This window comes from Clinocottus analis, unplaced genomic scaffold (assembly GCF_023055335.1).
Source record: "Clinocottus analis isolate CAN_PGR_092001 unplaced genomic scaffold, fCliAna1.0.p SCAF_5, whole genome shotgun sequence".
NCBI classification, from domain to species: domain Eukaryota; kingdom Metazoa; phylum Chordata; class Actinopteri; order Perciformes; family Cottidae; genus Clinocottus; species Clinocottus analis.
This window is the reverse complement of record NW_027176207.1, coordinates 11,562,553-11,574,547: the sequence shown is the minus strand read 5'-3', so window position 1 is coordinate 11,574,547 and position 11,995 is coordinate 11,562,553. Positions and strand designations below refer to the sequence as shown.

Sequence of the window (11,995 nt, the reverse complement as noted above, 5' to 3'; positions counted from 1 at the left end):
TAGGGATTAGAATGATCATCTCAGACAAATGTTCAAATGTCCTTGCTCGCTACACTTTACTCTCTCTGCTGTCACAGTTAAGGAACATTTTTTCTGCTCTTCTTCAAAAATGCAGGCACTGCTGTGGCTCAGGCTCAGGCTCAACACCCAGATGGCACACGTAAGGGTATTAGCTACAGCCTGTTTAGTGGGAATAGAAGGCAGGGCTTCCACATCAGCTCCTCATCAGGTGAAACTTAAAATGAAATGCATATCATGTCCTGTAAATAAAAATGATATGTGGATTTTAGAAAAACTATAAACATAAACAGTTAAATCAACCATTTGATGATTTTGTTATTTGATGTTTTCTTTTCTTTAGGTGAAATTATGGTACAGAGTTCCAACGGTCTCGACTTTGAAGACTCCCCGAGACTCCGTCTAGTTGTGAAGGCTGAAACAGTGTCCTCCACATCTTTCATGGCTATCAACTTGATCCTGCAGGATGTCAATGACAACCTACCTCGCTTTCAGCTCCAGAACTATGTGGCCTACATGAGAGAAACACAGGGATATGAGATGCCAATCATACAGGTACTTACTAATATAACAACTGTACAATAAACGAGAAGACCACTATCAGACTTCTGTCGGGGACTCTTTTATAAGGGAAAAATAATGTATGTATCCTTCCTGGGATTTGGATCCGCTCCAAAATGTATTGGGTTCTTTGTTCGACCATGATACACCCTTTCATTAAAATCGGGCTAGTGTTTTTTTCGGCGTCCTGCTGAAAAACAAATAAACAGACAAACTGAACTGACAACATGACCTCCTTTGTGGAAGAAATAATGCCAAAGTCATACAGGTATTGTGCTTACTGGAGTGCTCCCACGAGACGAAATGAATTGTCCCTTTGTTCCCTGTCCTCTACCTTCTCCCAGGTGGTAGCTGAGGATGTTGATCAGGGCCAAAATGGTCAGGTGACTTACTCCATCCAGTCATCAGGCATGAGCGGCCTGTTCAAGATCGACCCGATGACAGGAAGCATCACCACAGCGGCCATTATGGACCGTGAGATCTTTACCCAGACCAAGTGAGAACAGATCTTTTAACTGCTCATTGGCAGTGTACATGCAAAGTCAATTGTGTATGCACACAGGTAAACATGCATAGAAGGAAGAATGTGTACCATATCATGAATCCTATTCACTCAGCTAGTTTGTGTTTCAATAGCTGGTGAGGTCTGCTGAAGTTATGGGCACCAGTCATCTCCGGTTCACTGTAACATCTTTTTGTGTTGCTTTCATAACTCTTCCCTTTCATGAGAATGTGTAATCGAGGTGCGATGTCCGTCATTGTGTGTTTCTTTTTACATTCCCTCTATCATCACTAATTCAGAATTCGACACACGTGAAAAGAGCCTTTGGGGAAAAAATCTTTTTTCTGTCCACCCACAGGCTTGTAGTTACAGCAACTGATAGAGGAAGTCCGCGACTGGCTGGTTCGGCCACATTGACAGTGATCATTGTTGACCAGAATGACAACAGTCCCACTATTCCCTTGCCTCAGGACATCCGCATCCCAGAGAGTAAGGACTTCAATGTGAAGGAAATTTGATCTTTCTGGTTATGTTTCTTAATTTAGTTTCCAGTAAATGCATTACATTTACAAAACAAATTCTGTCACTAGAGAGGCGGGTTTAATGATGTTTAGTGTCATGAAACATTATACAAACTACACAAATTCACAGGAAGTTAATCTCTTTCTCTATGTATCAGATATGTTGATAGGCACAGAGATCACTCTTGTGACGGGTAACGATGTCGACTCCAGTCCTGCCCTCTCCTACTCCTTACATTTGGACCCAACAGCCTTGGGCAAGTTTGGGATTCACCGTTACAGTGGAGGCGTGTCCCTCACTGCCCCTCTGGACTTCGAGGAGAAGACGTGGTACACCCTGACTGTCAGAGCCACAGACAGCCAGCACCAAACTGAGGCTAACATTACGATACTGGTGGAGGATATCAATGACAATGCACCTGCATTTACCAATGATCTTTATCAGGTGGAGTGGCTCAAACATCTAACTAATGCTCGGTTTTATGCATTGATTATACATCAAATGAAATGAGTGTTGTAAGAAGTCTGATGTGTTCATTGCATGATATGTGATGACTGAGGAACTTTACAGAATGTGCGTATACATTTTTTAAAAAGTTTTCTTAAAACTCAATTCAGAAATTGTTTCTCTCCAACAGACTACAGCAGGAAGAGAACATTATACTTGTAGACATGTACACACACTGTAAAAAACACATTTACAGGCCTAAGGTGGATGCAGAGGGAGAGATACAAGTTAACTGCTTAAAGGTTGCAGAGTTCAGCCTGCAGAATATTTACTTCTTTGTTTCGGGAAATGACTTCAACATCAGCACAAGGGAACAAAAAACATGAATTAAAATATAAAATCCAATTTTCCCCTTTGACTTTAGTCCCTGTTCACTTTTGGGACATTTATTACAATAGTTATGCAAACTGTTTACTTTTTTTTTGTCCTGATGCTTAAATGTTGTTATTGATCTCTCTCCATACCTCAGGTTACTCTGCCTGAGCACACACCACCAGGAAGTGTAGTCGTCACAGTGACAGCAACTGACAGGGACTCTGGAGAGAATGGAAAGATCACCTATAGAGTGACTTCATCAACCCAGGAGGGTTTCTACATTGACCCCAACAACGGTAGACAGCATTTGCATCCTTCCTAAAGTTTCCAGTTTCAATAGAATGAAATGTATAATTAATTTGTTTTGAAAGCAACTTCCCCAGCACTATGTCTGACTTCCTCTCTTTGCCCTCTGTGTCCAGGAACCCTGTTTATCAATCACAGAGCGGAGTTTGACCCTGAACGCCCGTCAGTCAGTGTTGTTATTGAAGCTTGTGATGGAGGGTCACCTGCGCTGTCTTCCCTCACGACCGTCCAGGTCCAAATCTCTGACGTCAATGACAACGCTCCTGTGTTTCACCAATCAGATTACAGGTCAGTCTACATTGATGATGTTCTGGACGTGTTGTGTTGTAATCTAAACAGCTGGCCTTACACATGGGATGTTTATCTGTCTGCAGGGCTACAGTTTCCGAGGATACCATCCCAGGATCAACGGTTCTGAATTTTGAGGCCTTTGACAGCGACCTCTCACGAGAAAACTGCGGCTTTGACTTTGCTATTGCCAGCGGAAATGAGGGAAATGCATTCCAGATTGAAAGCAGCGTACGCTTCCTGGAGGGGCGGGGCTTTCAGACAGTTGGGACTCTACTGTTGGCTGAGAGGCTTGACTTTGAAACCAAGCCACTTTACAACCTCACAGTGGTTGTGTCAGACCGTGGTGTACCTCAGAGGAGCTCTAGTGTTGCTGCGGTAATCACCATTGGTGATGTGAATGATAACCCTCCAGTGTTCAGTAGAGCAGAATATGCTGTGTCACTGAGTGAGGGAGCTGCCGCAGGCACGGAGATCATACGACTGACAGCTACAGGTGAGCAAAATTCTTCTGTTTTTGTACAGTTATGTCATTTACTATTACCTTTTCCAATATTCCTCTCTTACGTTGTTTCCCATTGAATTAATTTTGTCTTTGTCTTTTTGTCAGACCCAGACTCGACTCCCCATGCTGAGGTCCAGTACACTATCAGCTCTGGTGATGAGGTGAATTTGTTTACCATGGACCAGTGGACTGGAGCCTTACGGCTTCAGCGAGCACTCGACCGTGAGCACCGGGCCACACATACTGTCATCATCCAGGCCACAGATGGACAGGGTCACTTTGCACTCGCTCCAGTCATTGTTGAGGTCAAAGATGTAAATGACAATTATCCGTTCTTTCCTGTGGACGTCCTGACAGTCAGTATCAAAGAAAACCAACCCGCAAACTCAGCTGTGACAGTTCTACATGCCATAGATCATGACACAGGAGTTTATGGCCAACTGAGGTACTACATTGTGGAGCGGTCTGTGGTGGGAAAAGATGGCTTCACTGTGGACCAGAGCTCTGGGGAAATCAAAAGCAAAATTCCATTTGACTTTGAGAAGGTTAACTCCTTCAACTTTGTAGCAGTGGCAGTAGATTCAGGAAACCAATCAGCCACTGTAACTGTACAGGTGTTTGTCACCGGTGAGGATGAGTATGACCCACTTTTCACGTCCTCTGATTTCTCCTTTGAAGTCCCAGAAGCAGCTAAGAAAGGTCAAAGCATTGGCCGGGTCCAGGCAAGTGATGAGGATGAAGGGGTGGATGGTATTGTCCTCTATTCTCTTCCCACCAGCTCTCAGTACTTTGATGTCAACAAAACCACTGGGGTCATTTTCCTCAAGTTGGACGACTCAGGCAGCAGTGGTAGCAGTGGCTCTGGCAGGAACAAACGGGAAACCAGGCTGATGAACCTGGATGTAAGAGCTCACAGTCCTCTAGATGCATCTCGCTCCACGACAGCCCAAGTCTCCATCGATGTCACAAACACCAACTATGGCCTTGCCACCGACGTCAACTTCCTGCTAATTAGCATCATTGCTGTGTCTCTTGGTTTCATCGTGCTACTTGTGGTCATGGCGGTGGTGGTGTTCCTTGTCAAGTCACGCAGGAGAAAGAAAGCCCAGGATGCAGGAAACAGAACTGTGGCCTCAGGAACTGCTCTGCAGAAATTGGATGAATGCAATTCAGGACAAGGAGGAGAGAGGATCTACCACCAGGCCTTGCCAGGTTATGGTGGAGATCAGGGTGGGGCCGGTGGACCCTACACTAGAGGGGGCTCTCTGGATCCCTCTCACTCCAGTGGAAGAGGATCAGCTGAGGCTGCAGATGATGATGAGATCAGGATGATAAACGAGTACCCTCGTGTTGCCTCCATCACCTCGTCCATGCAGGAGCACATCTCTGCCAGAGGACCAGACTCTGGAATTCAGCAGGATGCTGACCAGCTCTCTGATATCTCTTGTGAGCCTGCTGCCTTGGAAGGCAGCACCTGGTTCAAAGGAAAGAAACTGGGAGGCAGTCTCAGTGGGACCTTGCTCTCTGGCCAACTCCCAGTCTACAGGGACGAGGGCGGAGGGTTCCTAGGGGTAGGCCGTGGCCTCAACATTTCCCTCCCCAAGGATTACGCCTTCCCTGAGGATGGCAAACCTTTAGTGGATGGTTCCCTCACAGCTATCGTTGCCAGTGACGAGGAGCTCCGCGGAAGCTATAACTGGGATTACCTACTCAACTGGTGCCCTCAGTTCCAGCCTCTAGCGAATGTCTTCACAGAGATTGCCAGGCTGAAAGATGAAACTGCCCAGCAGAGCCAGAATCCTCGCCAACCCTTCCAGCCTAAGCATAAAATGGATCAAAAACCTAGAATTGACCCTCCACCACTCATCACGTCAGTGGCTCACCCAGGGGCCATGTCAGTCCCCCCCAAGGTTCCTGTCATTGGACGGACATTCCCCCACTTGGCCTCACTCCGCAGGTCCCCTATCAGTCACGAGGGATCAATTTCATCAGCAGCAATGTCCCCGAGCTTCTCCCCCTCCCTGTCTCCTTTGGCAGCTCGATCTCCAGCTGTTTCTCCCTTTGGTGTCAATCAAGGGCCCTCAGCATCCATGATCAGCACCAGGGAGCCCTCACTGGACCAGAGTCCTGATCGTGAGATGAGAATATGATAGAAAACTATTTAAGGATACATTTTAAGATAAACAACCTGAACAAAGCATGATGGAGCGTCATTTTGACTGTTCTTTTTCATGGAACAAATGGAAGCAAGTGGAGACATCATTCTAAGAAACTATTGTTTTCATTGTGACAATGAAGGTTTCCCAAATCTCCGGACAGAAATGTTGTGACGTTTGTTTCAAGAGTCCGACCTTACGAATACAGAAAAGTGGAACATGTGCCTGGGTTGACAGGACCAGCCCACCCTTCCATACCAACAGTGACGCAGATCTCAATGAACTGATCAGGGTTTAGAGGTAAATTGACCTCTTCATGGGAACGTGCACTAACCATGCCCTGCAGTCAGAGATCCCTTAGTGTGTAGATAAATAGATGTGTAGTTTCATGTTACCTCGCTGGCTGGCCAGAGAGCTAAGGACCTTGTTCCTCTCTTTGTGTCTGTGGACATTTTTACACTCCAGTATTAAACTTATCTCGTGGCCTCTTTAAAATGGCCTCTGGACATGTATGTGAATCCCATGGACAGACAAACGCTGTATGTTCACAAACACACTGATTCCTTGAATTGGCAATGCATCGCACAGTGGAACAGCAATGGAGATTATTGTTTTTCTCACCAATTCAGATGACACTTTTTTAACTTTTATTTTTATATATTTTTATAGGAAATTATGATTTCAGATCCAGAAATGCCATTATTCCAACATGGAGGGGGTTATTGATTTTGTGTATTTGCATATATGTATATTTGTATGTATGCAGGCTACGCTATGTATTGTATGTGTCTCCTAGGTTTTTAGAAACTTTTGTGACAGTTCTGATGTGAGTGAGAGGGAGACTTTTGTGTTTTTAGCATTATTTATATGAAAAAAGGACTTGCTGCCACATTTCAACAGTAGGAAACCAAGCACAGCTCACACTACGCTGTGTTGTTACCTGAAGATTTTTTCTTTTTTTGTCAAATTTCAGATCATCACAAATCTAAAACAGCTGCTGGAAGAAAACCTGTGATCAATCTTTTTGCTGGCTTCCAAAGCAGTTTATCACTGTCATTATGCACACAAGCACATTGCCTTTTTTATTCAGGGGGAACTCAATTTGCTCTTTGACAGAAAGTGTTTCCTAGTCAAGTAACTAACTTAAATGCATTTTACCGTGAAGTTGTTCATCTCAGAATAACAAAAATAACATGCAATGTATAGGATTCTCATAAGAAAGGGGCAGACGAGAGGGAAGCAGACATTTGAATGCATGAGCCCCTACCCATTTAACAAGCAGTGCAGCAACTATTTTCCATCGTAACTCTTTGCTCTCTGCATTTTATTGGTGTGATTCGTTCATCTTGATTGTCACCAACATGATGAGGTGTTTTCTGGTTCCATGTGCTTAAATCATCATCTTCACCTTCTTTTTTTTCTCTCATTGATCCAGTTTTAGGGGTCTGCTTGTGTAGCAAAGGCTTCAAGAGTGTCTTCGTCATTCTTTAATATGTATGTGTCCGTCCGGCTTGTTTTAGATCTTTTGGGGTCATTGGAGTGTTAGTTTTCAAGGAATGGTTTCTACCGATGTTCTTTGTTAACATGACTCTACAAGTCACCTCATGTGAAGCAGGCACAGCTACAAGCTACACATGCCCAAGGCTATAGCGCTAGAACAACATGTCCAATTCATAGTCAAGGTGTTTCAGAAACATTTCTGTTGAAGAATTCTCCAATTGGAGTTCAGTTTGAGATGACCGCCAGTGACTGCTGATCAGTGGAGCAACGGCAGAAGAAAAGAGCTGTACATGTATCTAAAGCAAATAATAAATTCCTACTGATCTCTTTTGACAAACTCAGACTCTTCTTTTTTTTTTTAAATTCAAACCAAGGCTTTGAGCGTAAAACTGAAAAGCAATTAAAGTTTAACAATCTTCCAGTTATCTTATCTGTGAATGGGGACTTTCAAGAGCTGGTGTTAACTTCAGAGATTTACGAGAGGGCTGTTACTAAAAGAAGGGGAAGACTTGGCTTTGGGCAGAATCATACCAGACCTTATGAGGGCAGTGGGCCAGGAGACATAGACTTACACCCAGTATGGTCACCATCTGGCTTTAAGGAACAGTGAATATTAAGCTGAAGGTACAAAAAAACTGAACAGTAGCCTGACAAGCAGTACAAGACATTATACTGTATTGTCATTCTGATGGATTTGTGTGTTTTCTTAATTAGATTTTGGAACAAAAACAAAAATATGGAAGAAAAATGCAAACTAACTAACAGTTAAATTAGTAGACGTTAGGCTACAGAATGACAATATATTGTAGTAGACGATGGTCATCTGTATATCAAACCCCTGACCTGACATAATGTGTTAACCTTGGTATTACAAACCTACTAAGACTTGATTAGACTGCAAATTGTTGCTATAAATAAATCTGAATTCACATCCTAAAAATGCTCTCCACAAACACCCTCTTTTTTTTGTTCCTCACTAACAAGCGCTTTGGGAAAAATATGTTTCTATCACAAGATGCCGTAAAGGCCTTCAAAAGTATTGGAGAAACCGGAAATCCAGCCAAGATCCAGTCAACGGTAGATTCAGTTCTTCCAGCTCATATAAAGGCATATTATGTTGATGTAGAAGAATAATTGCAAAATGTTTATTCATATGGAGCACAGGCGTGTTTGCATAGCTGCTGGAGTTTTCTGCCTCATTTGGTGATCACACACAGCCGTGCAGGGTTTCTGTGGTTATTGTTATGTACAGAAGGAGCTGGACATGGTTTCTGACAAGGTGCAGGGGGAAATGCCAGAGACAGAAGCTCTTGTGGTACCAGTGAGACATGCACAAGACGTCTTGTAAAATGAGGTGATGACGGATCGCAATACAAACTCCATGTGAACGTTGATGTGCTATTTATGTAGTGAACAAGCTTAGATTTGTAGTTAGCTGAGAATCAATTGTACACTTCACAGAATGGAGTATTATTAAAATCAAGCCGGCAAAAAAAAGAAGTTTGCTGCCCTCTTACACATTCACCTCAACACAGCTGTGTTTACAGGCCGCTGTCCCAAGACTTCCTTTGCAGCCAACTCCTTCACTAACCCCCCTCAACCCTTTGAATAATCATACGCACACACATGCACTCTTGCACACTTATATTCTACTACACAGTGACACACATGGCCCACAACAATATCTCCAGCTGATATTGGCCCAGATCCAGCTCCTACAGGCACATACTTGGCAGGTTGTTTAGTCAAATCTGGGACAAATCTTTCTGGAGCTGAAGTCCTTTCCCAGGAGAGGTTGTTAAGCACATTTCTTTGTGTCATACGGAAGTATTGTAGGCCTAATGTTAATCTGTGATACCTTGGTGATCAACGAGAAAGACGCAACACAGTGCCATACATCTCCTTCAGTTCAGTTGTTCAAGCAATGACTATGATACTGGAAATATATTGAACACTTGAAATGACCATGTTATGCACAACAAAATTCTATAAAATATTTATCAAGACAATTAATGGACCCAGTGTACCCACTTGAACACCCATTGTCTCCTTTACTCTTTATTTGCTCCTCAGATCATTTAACCTCCTAAGGTTAGACCTATAGGAAAATATCTCTGAACTGACATCTCAATGTGATCTCAATTTCACAATATCCCAATTATAACCAAGACCCTGCGGATCGCGGTTCAACTGAATACTTCTACTTTTAACAAGTGTACAACTGGGACTGTACATTTGACAAACATACACATAAATACAAAATGTACGAGGCAATTTTAAAGATGGTCTCTCCATGTTTAGCCACATTTACTGTTTAGCCTACACGTTTTACTGGCTTTACTAAAAAAAATGGCGAAATTTCTTTGTTACAAATGTGACAACCCTCCTCCTCCCGAGCTAGGTGTCACTGTTTGGGTTCTCTTACAGGTGTGATTGAGGTGTGGTCCGCCTGGATGAGCCACACCCGGGCCGGAGTGGATTTGGCAGTCTTTCTCTCTCTCTCTCTCTCTCTCTCTCTCTCTCTCTCTCTCTCTCTCTCTCTCTCTCTCTCTCCGGGTGATCCTTTGTGTTGCCGGCATGACACAGTTGATTTCACTCATGCTTTTGATTTGATTCTTTGTACACTCTGCCACACATCCATACATGCACTTCACTACTGATGACTGATACCGCCACTTTAATTGGTTTGACGTATGTTGTTGAAAATAAATCTCTTTTTGTTAGCGTCCCGCTTGTTTCTCTTCCTGTTGCAGCCTTTGAGCATACTTCATTCCCCAGCACATTAAATTAAAAACAAACACATGGAAAAGGCTATTAAGAGCTCTTATGAAGATGAATCGAATGACATGGCTCGAAAAAGAAGAAAAACTTCGACACAGCCACCAGGTGGCTACGAACAGCCAAAGCTTCCGACATTGAAAGTCTGTCAAATATAACAAAGATGGCTGCTGACTGAAGCCTTCTTGAGTTTCACCACGACTTCCTGTTGGCCCAAGTTGGACTGCACCGTAAGTCACCAAAATCTGCTGTTTTTCCTCAAAAATAACATATGCCTTGGTGATATTTTCCAGTATTTTGGCAAAAACATTGATGTATGTGTGTTATTTTATTTCAAACTTAAACTTTTGTACTTATTTTGTCAACAATATATATTGCTTTACATATATTACTATAAGTATCCTATTTGAAGGGGTTTCAAACTGCTCAACCACTTTCTTCTGAGTTAGCTGAGACCTCTGAGAAACTTCAAATTCAAAATTCAAAAAAGTGGGCGTAGGAGGCAGGGAGAGTTTTGATTTTGTTCATGGAAATATAATCTTTGCTCGAATGTTTTTTTTAACCTAATTTAACTTCAATTTAAATACTCTATCTCTTTTCACAATGGAGCGCGACAATATTTCCAATGTAATCATCAACTGTTAACAAAAGCATAATTTTCACTGACTGCTTTTTAAATGTTGGAAATAACATCCCAAGAGTTTAAAGCTGAAGGGAAATCTTTTGGGAAACACAATTATGTACTTTTTAAAATTGTATTCTCCACTTTCGGAAAAAACATTCCAAGAAAGCAGAGTCTGTTAAAGACCATGTTTTCTTTCCAGTGGGTGTGGGTAATCTGCAGCCGCACTGCACGGAATTAAGCCTGTAAATATCATAAATTAAACTTGGCTCGTACTAGTTAGCATCCAGGTGCTCTTTCGTTCTAACCTCCATCAGTACAACTTTATTAAATGACGAATCACTATGTACACATTAATGTGCAGCTACTAAAACACTAACTACGCATGCAGCTGTAAAGTATGAAGTAGTGTGCGCTGTTTATTACAGAAAAACATTGACGCAGATGAGACATTATTCATAAATGTAGGTCAGTGCACACACAGAGCGAGAGGAGGGGAAAACAAAAAGAGGAACAGCTCTGAAAGCAAAACTCTTAATTATAACTTTTAACTGAGATTGAAATCCTGCAGGGATTTTTTTCCTTAAGACATATTAATGTGCAGCAATATTGCCTGTGTTTGATGCTCTTGTGAAAAAGACGAAAAGCATCTGAAAAAAATTAATGTCTTTGCCTCGAGTCCTCTTTCCTATGATTACACTTAATTCAGTCTGATGAAATACTGAAGAAAAAATATATTTCTGGCTGTTGCTTTTTATATTAAAGCCATCCAAGATGGATAGCTGGTAAATAACTTTATATGGACACATTCTCGTGCTCCAAAAAATAAATGGAAAAATGATTATGCTGTTGGTAAGCCGTGAACTTTGTTATTCTAAAACCTGACTAAATATGGCAAGTTTAAGGACACGTCAGCCCTCACACAACTTTTTTTTTCTTATTTGCTCATAACAGAAAAATATTTTAAAGGGCATGTTTTTGTTTATTTTTCATAGGGAGTAATATATCGGAGAAAACAGTTGTATCTTGTCTTCTGTAACCTGTGTGAGACTTTAAATTAAAAGGCAGGGAGAGTTTTGATTTTGTTATTGGAAATAGAGGATAAGTGTCTTTGTTGCTCGACCCATAATGGGACTAAAAATAATATATTGTCCTCTCGTGCACAGATTTCGCTCATTCTTCTTCAAACGTGTCCATTTTGAGTGCACCAACTGTGAAGTGCAGTACTAAATCAGAGCTAAAAAGTATTTCCTTTTTGTTTCTGCATTTCATGATGTCCAAAGTATCAATTTGAATTTTACACAATCAGGAGATTATCCACAATTCTGCATTTCACCTTATTTAAATCAACAACATTTCACTGCACTGTAAGGTAAGATAGGAGTACCTCAATTCCATAATCTATTCACTGTGTC

At 42.1% G+C, this 11,995-nt stretch overlaps 1 protein-coding gene across 1 annotated transcript in view; it reads left to right on the top strand.

The window, feature by feature from the left end:
• The window catches only part of dchs1b (dachsous cadherin-related 1b), a 78,553-nt gene extending 71,095 nt beyond the window's left edge, over positions 1-7,458 (top strand). Inside the window, exons 21-29 of the mRNA XM_068600851.1 lie at positions 116-229; positions 362-573; positions 924-1,075; positions 1,440-1,570; positions 1,761-2,047; positions 2,580-2,721; positions 2,848-3,019; positions 3,106-3,515; positions 3,630-7,458. Coding sequence (XP_068456952.1) covers positions 116-229; positions 362-573; positions 924-1,075; positions 1,440-1,570; positions 1,761-2,047; positions 2,580-2,721; positions 2,848-3,019; positions 3,106-3,515; positions 3,630-5,674 — 3,665 coding nt within the window. The 3' untranslated portion in view covers positions 5,675-7,458. The remainder of the gene's footprint in view (positions 1-115; positions 230-361; positions 574-923; positions 1,076-1,439; positions 1,571-1,760; positions 2,048-2,579; positions 2,722-2,847; positions 3,020-3,105; positions 3,516-3,629) is intronic.
• The last annotated feature ends 4,537 nt before the right edge of the window (positions 7,459-11,995 follow it).